This window comes from Pseudorasbora parva, chromosome 13, assembly GCF_024679245.1.
Source record: "Pseudorasbora parva isolate DD20220531a chromosome 13, ASM2467924v1, whole genome shotgun sequence".
Taxonomy (NCBI): Eukaryota; Metazoa; Chordata; class Actinopteri; order Cypriniformes; family Gobionidae; genus Pseudorasbora; species Pseudorasbora parva.
The window spans coordinates 13,766,946-13,781,402 of NC_090184.1; the positions used below are offsets into that span (position 1 = coordinate 13,766,946).

At 37.5% G+C, this 14,457-nt stretch overlaps 1 protein-coding gene across 1 annotated transcript in view; it reads left to right on the top strand.

Moving 5' to 3' along the window:
• Nucleotides 1–4,148: 4,148 nt before the first annotated feature.
• The window catches only part of LOC137038564 (glycerol-3-phosphate acyltransferase 4-like), a 51,983-nt gene continuing 41,674 nt past the window's right edge, over nucleotides 4,149–14,457 (top strand). Inside the window, exons 1-3 of the mRNA XM_067413236.1 lie at nucleotides 4,149–4,278; nucleotides 5,769–6,287; nucleotides 12,897–12,969. Of these exons, the coding sequence (XP_067269337.1) occupies nucleotides 6,120–6,287; nucleotides 12,897–12,969 (241 nt within the window). The 5' untranslated portion in view covers nucleotides 4,149–4,278; nucleotides 5,769–6,119. The remainder of the gene's footprint in view (nucleotides 4,279–5,768; nucleotides 6,288–12,896; nucleotides 12,970–14,457) is intronic.

Genomic DNA, 14,457 nt, shown 5'->3' on the forward strand with positions numbered 1-14,457 from the left:
CTCTTTGGGATGGCACCACAATGCGCCATTTGCCTTCACAGCGCAAGTCTTCACAGTGCATCAGCAAACACTGATGCCAGTGGCTGGAACATGAGCTTGGATGAGTTGTGTAGCATGTTTCGATAGGAATGGCCTGATCATCCCAATGCTGTACAAGGAAAATCTAAAGATCGGGCAGTTCTAGCAATGTGGTCTGTGAAGATTAACTGATCAGTTATAACACAAAGGTAGGGCTGGCTGAAACCACGAGCACTTCCGTCATGGCGAGGTTCAGTTGAAGGTAAAGGTCATCCAGGTGAAGGTCGGAAATTTCCATCAAGCAGGCTGAGATGCGAGCAGCTACGGCTGATCATCCGCTGGAATGAAGGGTAGAGAGCTGTGTCAGGATAGCAGTGATAGGAAAAGCCATGTTTCTGAATTATTCTAGTTGCAATTATAACAAAATACTATTCAAAACAGCTGCATGATAAGATGCAAACAAAGAATTTGTTGAATGAGAAGAACAGTGCCCTTATTCCACACCTGCAATGCTCACCTGCTGTAGACCTCCAGTCTTTCCACAGGACCTGAAATCACACAAAAAAGCATAAAAAAATAATACAAATAAAAAAATAGGACTATTACATGAATTAAAACATGCCAGCATGTTTTACTGAGACCAAAAACCTCAACCTAATGTGATCTGGAAGCTGAGCTAAATTTACAGTATTTATAATTAAAGTAAAATTATATTACTTTGACTTAACGTTAGCTGCATCATATAACTCTCTAGGGGTGTAACGTAACTGTCCAATCATCTGGATCGATGATAATATAATATATTTTCATTTTTCCAGAGCTATATATATATATATATATATATATATATATATATATATATATATATATAGGTCTATAGTTAATCGATAACGTTAGTTCATTGTTTCAAAAGATATAATGACGGTAACATAACTACCACATACAACCTTTCAAACTTTATGAATAGCTAAGTTAATCTTTCTTGGTTAAACAGATGGAAAATTGAAAGAGGCCTGAACTGCTATAATTTTCAGTGTTTTACTCTCAACGCCAGTTATGTGACTGAACAACGATTAGAAATGTTAACAACAGCTTTAAAACAACCAACAACATCAATGTGCAGCCACACGATATAAATATCATAGAATGAGACTCTTACCTCAGCCCAGTTATCGGTTGATATGATGGCCGCTGCTTGTCAAAAGTCGCTGTAGTTGCCGAGACATTCTCGCTGAAATGGCGCGTTATTTTTCCTCACATAACGTTAGTTCCGAGATCCTGCTCACGGCTGCTCAAATCCAGTTAATCTCACGACTCACTTCACGAGTGTAGCTTAGCCTAATATAAAATCAAATCACCCGCTCTAACATCACTGTAACGTTACCTCTCCGCAAACTGTTGTGGGCGTGACTAACGGAAAATTAACCGGCAGCAAATTTGAAACTGCGTCACGCGCGCGCGCATGCAAGCACACGCACACACACACACACACACACACACAGCTGCATTTGCAACTGGATTTGGAAACCCATCAAATGTACATGAATAGATGTGGTTAGGAAATTTAGGGGAGAATTAGTCAGTGCAAAAAATTATCAAAATTAGCTTCTTTTTTTGTTTGCAAGGTTAAAGGTTAAAAGATTAGTAGCTACAATCCAATTTATAGTTAGACTAATATGTATAGGCCTAATGTACAAATACTATTATTTAGCCTAAAACAACTCACTAACCAACACATTATCTTAAATGGTAAGTAAAACATGTTGAATGACTGCTGATTTCTGTAGTTAAACATTCGTTTACTTTTTTCTAATTTTACAGAAAAAAATCTGTAAAATATTAATCACACTTTTATGTAGGCTAAAATTACATATTATTCTGTAAAAATCCATCTTAAAAAAAACAAACAGATGTAATAGGCTACCAGAATACAAGCAATTCCTGTAAATTTAATAGTCGAAATTTAAATTACAGCGAATATCTGTAAAACACCAGGCATTTCTTGTACAATGAAAAAACAGGAAAATTCTGTAAAAACAAAAAACAAAACAAATAATACAGACCATAACCTGTAAAATTACATTGAGCTATGACCGGATCCTGCCATGAGCTGAGACATATCTTGTATATATGGCTTATATGTGGATATAAAGAAGCAATACAGGAGACCTATATGGCCTGATATGCACATATATGCACCTCAATTTTACCTATATGTGGAATATATATGTGCATATATGCAGCATACATATTATCATATATGTACATATATGCAGCATACATATTATATATGTGCATATATGCAGCATACATATTGACATATATGTGCATATATGCAGCATACATATTGACATATATGTGCATATATGCAGCATATATGTACATATAAACTGCATATATGTTTCATATATGCGCATATATCCTCATATAGGTTCTTTCCATGTGGGGTAATGAAGAGACAATCAGTATTATTCACTTTATGCCTGATCGGTGAGCGTTATTAGGCTACATGCATTATTGTAATTCATTAGGAGGTTGTTTTATTTCTACGAATCGATCATTGTAAATTGTTTTATTATTACACACACACACACACACACACACACACACACACACACACACACACACACACACACACACACACACACACACACACACACACACACACACACACACACACAAACTATTGAAAACATCGTCATCATAACACATAATAACAGTTTTACACAACCATTTGGTTTAGTATGATTTGAGTCGTTTTTATTGACTGATGAGTTGATGAAACATTTTAAGCGAGTTGTGGACTATTGTATTTTTGTAATTTAACATTATGACTTTTTTACATTAGCCTTAGGACGTGTGTGGGGGGCAATTACAACGACAATTGGCATTGACATCAAATACAGTCCAGCAGCACCACCAGGTGGGTTTTAGTGTCGGTACGCTTTTTTAATTGTTTTTTTCTTCTGTGTTTTAATATTCTTCATGGATAACAGGGGCTAGGATACTATAGCCTACTTTTTTACAGGCTCAGAATTTGCCTGATTAAGAAAACGAATAAATAATAATAATTATAATTATAAAAATGTCCCTTCAATGTCTATTTTACTAAAATACTATTGGTGTTTCTCATAAAATGTGAATTAGGCTACCAACCTGTAGCTGAAGCGGCACAGCGATAGCGTGATCACATTAAACCTATTACTTTTAACAGCGCTTCTCAGGATTAGCCAATCACATTTGTTTGTGATTACTAGTTTTTTGTTTTTTTTTTAACAATTTTTTTCACGACTTCTAAGGCGAATTTGACGATACCAAGTATGTGATAAAAGTAATGATTAGCTTTAGAGTACAACCTTCTGCAATGAGACAAAACGTCCTGGAATTTAAAAGCCCTCGATATGGATATAATATACATATGCCATAGATAGGACTATACATAGTAACCACATTAGCGCTGATATTCGTCCGCCATATTGGAACGGTCAAAGCCGGTCCGTGAACTTTCAAGAGTAAGGGTGCGTCTCAATCAGCTCCCTAATTCAGTAGTCAGGGCACTGATCAGGGAGTCAGCCCATTGACTTATGTCCTGATCAGTGCCCTGACTAGTGAACTAGGGAGCTGATTGAGACGCAGGGTAAGTTTGAGCTTTGAAACTAGATGTAGCCTAGTATCGGCAATAGACTTTAGCAGATGATTGATTATAATAAACTAACACAATACAACAAGGATAAGGCACCAGGTAGGCTAATACAAAATTAAAAAGGTACAATAGTAAAAGTAAAAACATATAAAGTAGCCTCCCAAAGTTCAAAACTGTAATATTGAGTTGAGACATTTAACACACATGCCTCTTTTTTTCTTTGTTCTCACCTGTGAATTATTTTCTTATTTCTTCGGGAATTTAAATCTGCGGTTTTACAACTAGAAGCTGCGCGATTTTATGGCATAATTGATTCTTGAGTGACGACAAGCTGACCGTTCCAAGATGGCGGGCGCACCGATGGTGCTTGGATCGTTCTAGTGTAGATCATATCTGTACTCTAAGCGCCCCCTGGTGTAACGTATCGGTGTGCCTCATGTAAATCCGTTACTAACTGGTGTGGTCACAGACACGCGTCAGTTTCTACGTCACTCACGACATGCGGATCTTCTGTTTTGCATCCTTTCCGTGACAGTCTGTTCTGCCGGTGTCGGGTGAGCACGATAAATACGCGCGCGCCTACAGCTTGAGAACGAAGCAGCTCCATAAAGCGCCGAGTAAGTGTTTCTATACATACCAGCACACGTGATGCTCAGATATATGTCTGTGTAAAATGATCTGCTTTGGTTCATCAACCAACTAGCTGAAAGCTTTAGCTGGCAAAGATTACTTTTTCATAAAGTCCTAGTGGATCAAATATTTCTATTTTTTTTTAACAGCGACAAAACCGATTTTAAGACATGAGTAATTTCATTACTAGCCTACTATTAACGTTACTACTTCAAAATATAACACAAGTCGACTACTATTGAACTGGCTAGTTTACTCTACGTTTTAAAAAAAGAAAGATTTAACTTGTTAAAATGTTATTTAAACATCAAAATGACATTTGAGGTTGATAATGTTCATAGTTTTTCCTCTGTCATATTTAGCAGACAAGTCAAGTTCCGTTCCCTGAGAATTTTACTCTAGTTTTATTTAAAACAGCCAATGAAATGAACTTTGATACAATATAAAGTTATTCACTCCTCTCTAAAACAATATTTTCACAATAATAAAATTAACTGCATTTCTTTTCTAATTACTTAAGTGAAAATCTTCATTGTATCTCGATTTTCTTCAGACTATAGTATGTTTTGAATTAGGTTTTATGTTTTTCTACTTTAATTTTGGTTTGTTGTATTTTTGCTATGATTTTAGTATAATATTTAAATTTCTATAAAGTATTTCTATATCATTTTAATTCATTATATTTCCATTTAAGTTATTTATTGTGTTAGTTGCCAAGGCGGTATTTCTAAATTTTGTTCAAGTTCTGATAAAATGTTCTATTTTTGTTTAAGTTTTTATTCCAATATTTCTTAAAGACCCTGTATGCCAAGCCAGTAGATGGCAAGGTCACTTTTTAAAGTAAAACTACACACCTATTGACTAAACTTGTAAATAGCATGCACATAGCCGTTTTCACAAATGGACATTTTGCTAGTTACCACAGAGACAATAGCATTACTGTTTTCAAAAACATGCACTTTAAAACTTATTTTCGGGCCCCCAAAACACTTAAGTTTTCTGTTTTTAGTTGTAAAATGTTGTGTAAATGGCCCATATTTAACAATAACAACAATGGCTTCAGATTACTTTTATATTTTTGGCTGGATAGATACTTTCACCTATTAGAGTAAAATGTTGGCATTATTGCATTAGTCTTCTCTTCTCTTCTCTTCTCTTCTCTTCTCTTCTCTTCTCTTCTCTTCTCTTCTCTTCTCTTCTCTTCTCTTCTCTTCTCTTCTCTTCTCTTCTCTTCTCTTCTCTGTTGTGTAAGTGTGTCTCCCACCACTGTACTCGGGGGAGCTCTGTGAACTCAAATATCTCCTTGTTCGAGATCCCAGTGTAGCTCTTACTAAATGCAGGCCACTTTGTCTGGCTTTTTGATCAACCAACCGTTTGCGTTTACTTTGGTGCGGTCACTATCTCTTTGATTTGAATAAGGCTGTACTTAAGTGAACTGTAATCAGTTCCCTTTATGTGTTTCCTTCTTATTCTCCAGGTTTCTTCATTTCAGAGCTCTGAGGGAAGAGCTGTCATGTTCTGTGAGTCTACAGGGATCTGAAGTTGCAAAGTTGCCAATGTTGAAGGATATGATTCATTAAAAGCGAAGTAAATCGCCTCCGGACAGTGCCACACACAGAATGATGTGTTTGCTTCATTCAGTTGTACACCAATGGATATAAAAAAACTTTATAATGTCACTAGTCTTCTTTATGGGGTCATTTCACATAATGCTCTGGAGACTTTGACCCTAAAAGTACTTGAGAAAGTAGCCTTTTGGGGTGTCCATTACCCTTTCCTAATTTATTTATTTTCTTCCTGAAAGAAACACATTTAAAAAAAAAAGAAAATGGGCCCTTTTATTTCTCCTTTCAATAATCTGCTCTGCATGCTGTTGGGCATTTCTTTCACTGTGTGGGTCACGCTGCTTTTGGTCTTCATCATTGTTCCTGCCATCTTTGGTCTGTCCTTTGGGATCCGTGAGCTCTACATGAAGACGCTGCTCAAGGTGTTTAAGGTGAGTTGGAAAATTATCGTGTTCAGTTTCTTGTTTTGCATTTGTTTACCTGATACTTTAGAGTTGTCATTAAAGTTTGGGTGAGAGAGATGAATAAACAAAATCATTCTATCAAATTAAATCTGTTTTAAACATCATAAATGAAAAGGAAAAACGTATATTAATTTGTGATATACGCTAAAGATTACATATCAAGCATATAGCCTCAGTTCTGGCTGATCACGTCTACCTATAGGAATACAACGTCTACCACCGGATACAAGCTCCTTCAGTACTATCAGCAGCGATCACGTTTCTCAGACTAAATTCCTGAATTATTTTGTACATTTAAAGGTGCCATGAACTGGCTTTTTTTTTTTTTTTTTACTGTTGTCAACTAATGATGTTCATGTGGTTTTTACATTCAAAAACATCATAAACTAATAAGTAATAGGTTATTTTCTACACTGGTTTTGAGGCTCTCTCCTGAACGCTGGTTTTGATGGGCGTGCTGCACTGGACACTTGGAAGTAAACACCCACGGCTAGGATTAGATAAGATTTGCATATTGAATGAGCTTAAGCTCCCCTGTCAGTTCAGTGACATGAGAGGAGAGAATGAGGGAGAAGCGGCAACCAGAATGATTATCTCGATCACAGGGCTCGTAAACGTCTTTATCAAACAAACACAATGTTTTATTTCTCATCGACCTGCGATTGATTGGACTATTAATTTTATATTACCCATAGCCCGCAAGATCATTCGATATAAGCACGAACCGCACACACACACATACACGGTTGGCGCATGCGCCACCCTTCAGATGTTAACTTGAGAGAGACTGAGAGAGAATAGCAGAACAAGAATGGAATACTATTCATCGGCCTGCCGGGCCCTGGCCCGTACATGTCTGAGTCCAGCGTGCTAAAGGTAGCTGTTAGACACGTACACATAAGCAAAACGATCTATAACAATGCAGTAATATTACATATAAAAACACGTTTTACTCACATGTGTTGCACCATTCCTGTCGGATCCAAATCCAGCATCAACCGGAGATTTGTTTACAAACGATCCTGCAGTGAACTGAAGTGAACATGTCTTCCCCATGTGAGCTGGAACTTCATTAAAAATAAAGTTCAACCACTCATTCCTAATATTAGGATCCAAAGGAAGCTTATGCAGCGACTGTGTTCTTCCACAACCAGGAATAGCGCAATATCTTAATCTTCCTCGGCATATTTATTGTTGTTGACCAGCTGCTAGCAGAGCCCTCCATGAGTCGGTGGGCGGGGCTACTGGATTAGACGCTCTGTAGATTCTGTAGAGGCGGTGTTTCGTCGTGCACTGACGTCAGTATGAAGCACAAGACCGTTTGCTGAGCCTGTTGTCTATAAAAGCTTTTCTTTGACTAACAAGGAAGTTTTCAGCTCTGAAACTTAGAGGATATTCTTATATTACCATGAACTTTTATATATCAAAAGTCCAAGGAAAAGTTGATTCCTCAATTCATCACCCCTTTAAAGGAAGTGTATGTATGATTGCGGCCAAAACTGGCACTGCAATCACTATAGCACTTCTGAGAGTACTTCGACTCGGTGCAGTAAAAAGTCCCGGCTGAAACATCCTCTCTCACATCTCCCCCTCCCTCTCTCATTTCTCTCAATAGAAAGTGCTATTCCGCCATACATTATAGTTCTCCTTTTTAATCTGCTTAGAAAAGCGCCACGTTTTATTTTATGTCATCATACTTGATCGTTCAACTATTGGTGTAACTGTATTTAAATAGGGAAAACGTGGAGGTGTTTGGTCGATTCTAACTTGATCTCTGTTTGGTACCATAGTGAATGAACTGGGTTAGTGGGCTAACCCAAATGCTATCAGATTGTCACCGCGCGTCAGAGCGATTTCTGCTCTCCCTGCTCTTATCCATGCTAGGCTGCATGTACTTTTGTTACTTACATTATCCGAAATGTTTCCAAGAATGTTTAAATCCAGAAAGAAGCCATTTTTACCAGGACGCAAATCAACTACATCATTACCTGCGTTATCCAAAGATGCTTTTATATGTTATGTCTTTTATTAGACAGTCGAAGCAACTGTTTAGATACATTCATTGACAGAAATCTAATTTTCTTGATTTAGTACCATGTTTTACCATGCGTAATCTATAGCTTACTGCAGGGTGCGTCTCATAGTATCTGCTGAGGGAAGTAGCATAACATAACTTTCAACATACTCAAATGTATCTAATATGATAAAACAGCGCTGTGTTACCCCACATACGCATGAGCGGAAGAAGCAGAAGCGATCGTCTGGCATAAGAAAACCTCCGCGAAATCAGGGCGTCATCAAGTTAAATCTGCCTTTGTTTTGAATAAGAGACCTTTAGCGACAAATTGATTATAGACCTGACTATAGACCTGACTATAGACCTGACTATAGACCTGACTATAGACCAGACTATAGACCAGACTATAGACCAGACTATAGACCAGACTATAGACCTGACTATAGACCTGACTATAGACCTGACTATAGACCTGACTATAGACCAGACTATAGACCTGACTATAGACCTGACTATAGACCTGACTATAGACCTGACTATAGACCAGACTATAGACCAGACTATAGACCTGACTATAGACCTGACTATAGACCTGACTATAGACCTGTCTATAGACCTGACTATAGACCAGACTATAGACCAGACTATAGACCAGACTATAGACCAGACTATAGACCAGACTATAGACCAGACTATAGACCAGACTATAGACCTGACTATAGACCTGACTATAGACCTGACTATAGACCTGACTATAGACCTGACTATAGACCAGCCTATAGACCTGACTATAGACCTGACTATAGACCTGACTATAGACCTGACTATAGACCAGACTATAGACCAGACTATAGACCTGACTATAGACCTTCGGCTATGAATAACCCACTCAAAATAATCTTAAAGGGTTCACTCACCCTCATGTCGTTGGACACTGGTAACACCTTCGTTCATCTTAAGAACACAAACGAAGATATTTTTGTTGAAAGCTGATGGCTGAGAAAGACTTCAGAAAGGCCTCCATTGGCATTCAGTACATTCCCACTGACCCATTCACAAGACCCATAAAAGGCACTAAAGACTTCGTTACAAAGTCCATCTCACTACAGTGGCTCTACAATAATTTTACAATGCGACGAAAATAGATATTGTGTGTACAAAAATCAAAATAATGACTTTATCCACCAAGTTATTGATGTGAACTCGACGCATGCGTGAGAATATGACGCAGATCCGCCGTTCGATCAGCGTTCGATTCATGACCCAGAAGAGGAGGAGCGCCTCTATCGCGTGAGTTCCAGGTGAGTTCACGTCAGAGACCTACATGGAAGACAATAACTTGACGGTAAAAGTCATTATTTAGATTTTTTTTGCGCACAAAAACTTTTATCGTCGCTTTGTAAAATTATTGTAGAGCCACTGTAGTGAGATGGACTTTGTAACGAAGTCTTTAGTGCCTTTTATGGGTCTTGTGAATGGGTCAGTGGGAATGTACTGAATGCCAATGTAGGCCTTTCTGAAGTCTTTCTCAGCCATCAGCTTTCAACAAAAATATCTTCGTTTGTGTTCTTAAGATGAACGAAGGTGTTACGGGTGTCCAACGACATGAGGGTAAGTAATTAATGATTTATTTTTTATTTTTGGGAGAACTAACCCTTTAAATTTGGTTACATGTCATTTTTGCAAAAATAATATCGATGTATTTTATTCCATCATGCAAGCAATGTCAACAGCGATTACTGTTGTGTACTGTATTGTAGTGTTTGGTTTCATTACTTTGACATGTTCATGGTCTAGATCACTAGTCTGTTCTTGGGTTATGGTCAGAGACATCTATTAAATTTTCAGTGACAGCTCAAATTTTGCCTTGTTTTAGCCTAGATGTCAGGGCTGTGTTTGGAAGGCGATTAGATGTCTTTTAATCACATAATTGCTTACTGGACCCCACTGCGTACTTATCACTATATTATTATGCAGCTACTTGTCACATTAGTAAATAATTAAACACAAAATATTAATATGACATATTGTATTACCTCAAGATGATTCGCAGTATCCGCTTGAGCATTCTCAGTTAGCAAAAACATATCACGAAATTCAGTATTGCAGAGAGAACTGTGTTTCATGGTTCGTGTGATTCATGGTTCTGCACTAAGCATGGACAAGTTTGTGAAAGGACTGCCAGCACCAGGTAAACGTAAGCAGACAATGAAAATATAAAAAATATCTGGTTAATGTTTCAAATAAATGTCTGAATTGTTTCCTTCTGTGATACTTATCCCCCCCCTATATTATAATCATAAAGAAAGCGAGTTTAGAGTCAGACGTGGAGGTGAAGTGAAGCGTGGAGAGCTGAGGGGCTGCTCCTCTCCAGCTGTGGTTGATTTATTTCAACATTACCTCACATCCGTCTTAAGCGGTTATGTAACTGGTCTTGCAGTCACTGGTCACTGCGTGTGGCTTTCTTCTTCCGGACACTGTGGCTCTTCTGCAAACGAGTGACGTCCTACAATCCTACAATAAGCAGGTTCAGTGAAGCAGGGGAAAGCTTGAAATAAAGTAGAAATTCTAGTCAAGCTTCATGTTGTTTGGGTATTAAACAACGTTCGGCTATTAAAAGATCATCTGTCACATTTACATGTCTGTGATGCAACTTGGCCAATCTTGTAGCGGTGAAGTACGTCAGATACTATTGTTTCTGAACACCAGAAACAACTAATAAGAAGAGTAAAACGTAAGCTAAAAAGTCCTATTCCTGGCTGTGTGTAGCACCTACAGCTCTGCAGTATCTGAAGGATCGCACCTTTAGAAACAAACATTTTGTTGTACCTACGCTGCCTCGGGCATGTTTGGGACTTGGGAGGTGGGGCAGGGTGGCAGGCTGTTATAGCAAAACAGAAGGAAGCAAAATGTAGCTTAAATCGTTTTACTGTATGTTGACTTACTCCTTGAATAAAAAAGATATGTCAAGGTAATAAAATACTTGAGGTAATAAAATGTAAAATTAATCTGTGTTCAATTATTTACTAATGTAGCTCCATAATAAGCGGGATAGTTTCGCAATGGGGTCTTATATCATCCCTCTCCCCCCAGGGGTCATGCCCCCCAGTTTGGGAACCACTCCTGGCGAGCAATTTTGCAATTAAAAGATTTGGCACTGACACCTGTCCTAGAGCCTGTCCTAAATATGCATGTTAGTGCCATATTCGGACGTTGTGCGGATTCACTTTTCTGCAGTGGAAGGCAGTGAAGACGCGTTGTCCATATTTTTTTTTACAGTCTATGGTATTACTATTCAGTTTATAGGCATTTAGGCACAGTGACATCGCCATCTACTGGCCTGGCATGCATAAAACGCTTTTAGTTTCAACCGTTTCCGCGGATCTCTGTGAAAATATTTCAATTTTTAGTACATCGTTGTCATGTAAACATACTCTTCATGGGATAGTTCGCCCAAAAATGAAAATTCTCTCATCATTTACTCACCCTCAAGTTGTTCCAAACCTGTATGAATGTATATGTTATGCTGAACACAAAAGAAGATATTTGGAAAGAATGTTTGTAACCAAGCAGATCTCGGCAGCCATTGACTACCATAGTATTTCCTCCCCCACTATGGTAGTCAATGGCTGCCGAGATCTGCTTGGTTACAAACATTCTTTCCAAATATCTTCTTTTTTGTTCAGCAGAACAAAGAAATTGGTTTGTAGGGTTACTAAATGATGTATGTAACTTGTAACTTGAGGGTTACTAAATGATGATAGAATATTTATTTTTGGGTGAACTATCTCTTTAAGATGGCAAAGTTTTACTGTCCCTTGAGCACCAGAAACAACATTGTGACATTTTGTGACATATTCTGTCCTTAACCTCAAAGTACTCACCCGAATTACAGATTAGAAGATTATGTACAGATTCCCAGGTTCCAAAATAAGACAAATGAATAGGTTAACACTGAAGCATTGAAGTTCAAGCAAAACCTGTGGTAAATTTTGCAAGATATCAATACCAGCCCTTCAGTGTTTTCTGATTCAAATTAAGTCAATTGTGTGTATTGTGTGCTCCACATGCCTGAATTAACATGCCAACATTATTCCTCCTCCCACAGCTTTTCAATAAAGTGCTTGTTGTTCCTTGAGGGAACATTCAGTGCTTGTGTGTGTTTGTGTTTGGGATTGTGTGTGTGTTGTGTGCTGCAGTCCACGTCAATGTGTTTTCAAATTGCAAAATAGGCAGTTTTATTTTAAGGGCCATTATGATATAATCCACAAAGGAAGTATAACTGATTTATTTTGCGATTTATTATTTAATAATGGCTAGCTGACTGCACATTATCCACTATATTTTATACTAAATATTTTCCCTCATGATTTGATTGGTCATGCATAATCAGAGAGTTATATATGAAAATAAATATTTTAAATGACAGTATTTTTATATAATTAAATATTTAGATCACTCTTAAATCTTTACTAATTAGGACAATTCTTAACTAAGTTGTAAAAGCAATAGATTGTTGCAGTGATAACATTAAATTACATTGTTTCTTTGTTTTCCAGTGGGCGACAGTGAGGATGGAAAGAGGAGCCAAGGAGAAAAACCATCTTCTGTACAAGCCTTACAGTCTTAATAGTACGTATGGATGTCAGAGTCTGTGAAAACACTGTGCTGTTACACCTATGGGAAAATGATCTATTCCTCCTGTGTGCTCATCTGCTTATTATTCTGAGTGACATTGCTTGTTTTGGTGTGTCTCCAGTGCTTGCTTGATCTCACTGGACTTGTACCATGGTTGTTTGTGTTAGTGGAACAATCCACAGAAAGATCTGGCAATAATTAATGGTGGCCTCCTAATGCCATTTGCTTGTGGTATTGCGAGTATATAATACAAACCGGATTCCAAAAAAGTTGGGACACTCTACAAATAGTTTATAATAACAGAATGCAATGATGTGGAAGTTCAAATTTTTATGTTTTATTCAGAATATAACATAGATGACATATCAAATGTTTAAACTGAGAAAATGCCAAATGTTTAAGGGAAAAATAAGTTGATTTTAAATTTCATGGCATCAGCAGATTTCAAAAAAAGTTGGGACAAGTCCATATTTAGCACTGTGTGGCATCCCCTCTTCGTTTTATAACAGTCGTCTGAACTTAGCGCTGATAACAACTTGGTTTGTCCTTGTCCTCTTTAGTCTGGATGACATGACGTCCCAGTTTTCCAAAAAGAACTTCAAATTTTGATTCGTCTGACCACAGAACAGTTTTCCAATTTGCCGCAGTCCATTTGAAATGGATTGGCCTGGGCTTCTGGATCATGTGTAGATATGGCTTCTTTTTTGACCTATAGAGTTTTAGAGCACAGTGGATTGTGTTCACGAACAATGTTTTCTGGAAGTAATTCTGAGCCCATGTTGTGATTTCCATTACAGTAGCATTCCTGTATGTGATGCAGTGTTGTCTAAGAGCCCGGTGTTCACGGGCACCCAATATGGTTTTCCAGTCTTGGAAATTGTTCCAGATTCTCTGAATATTTGGTTGATATTATGCACTGTAGATGATGATAACTTCAAACTCTTTGCAATTTTTCTCTGAGAAACTCCTTTCTGATATTGATCGACTATTTTTTGCCGCAGCATTGGGGAAATTGGTGATCCTCCGCCCATCTTGACTTCTGAGAGACACTGCCACTCTGCGAGGCTCTTTTTATACCAATCATGTTGCCAGTTGACCTAATAAGTTGCAAATTGGTCCTCTAGCTGTTCCTTATATGTACATTTAACTTTTCCAGTCTCTTATTGCAACCTGTCCCAACTTTGTTGGAATGTGTAGCTCTCATGAAATCCAAAAGGAGCTAATATTTTGCATGACATTTCAAAATGTCTCACTTTCAACATCTGATATGTTATCTATATTCTATTGTGAATAAAATGTAAGTTTATGAGATTTGTAAATTATTGTATTGTTTTTTTATTCACAATTTTTACAGTGTCCCAACTGTTTTGGAATGGGGTTTGTTTGTTACTTTTACAAATATTTTTTTATTTAAAAAAAAAAAAAAAATTTACAAATGTATTTATTTACATCCTAGACTGTGACATCATGTGCTGTTATATA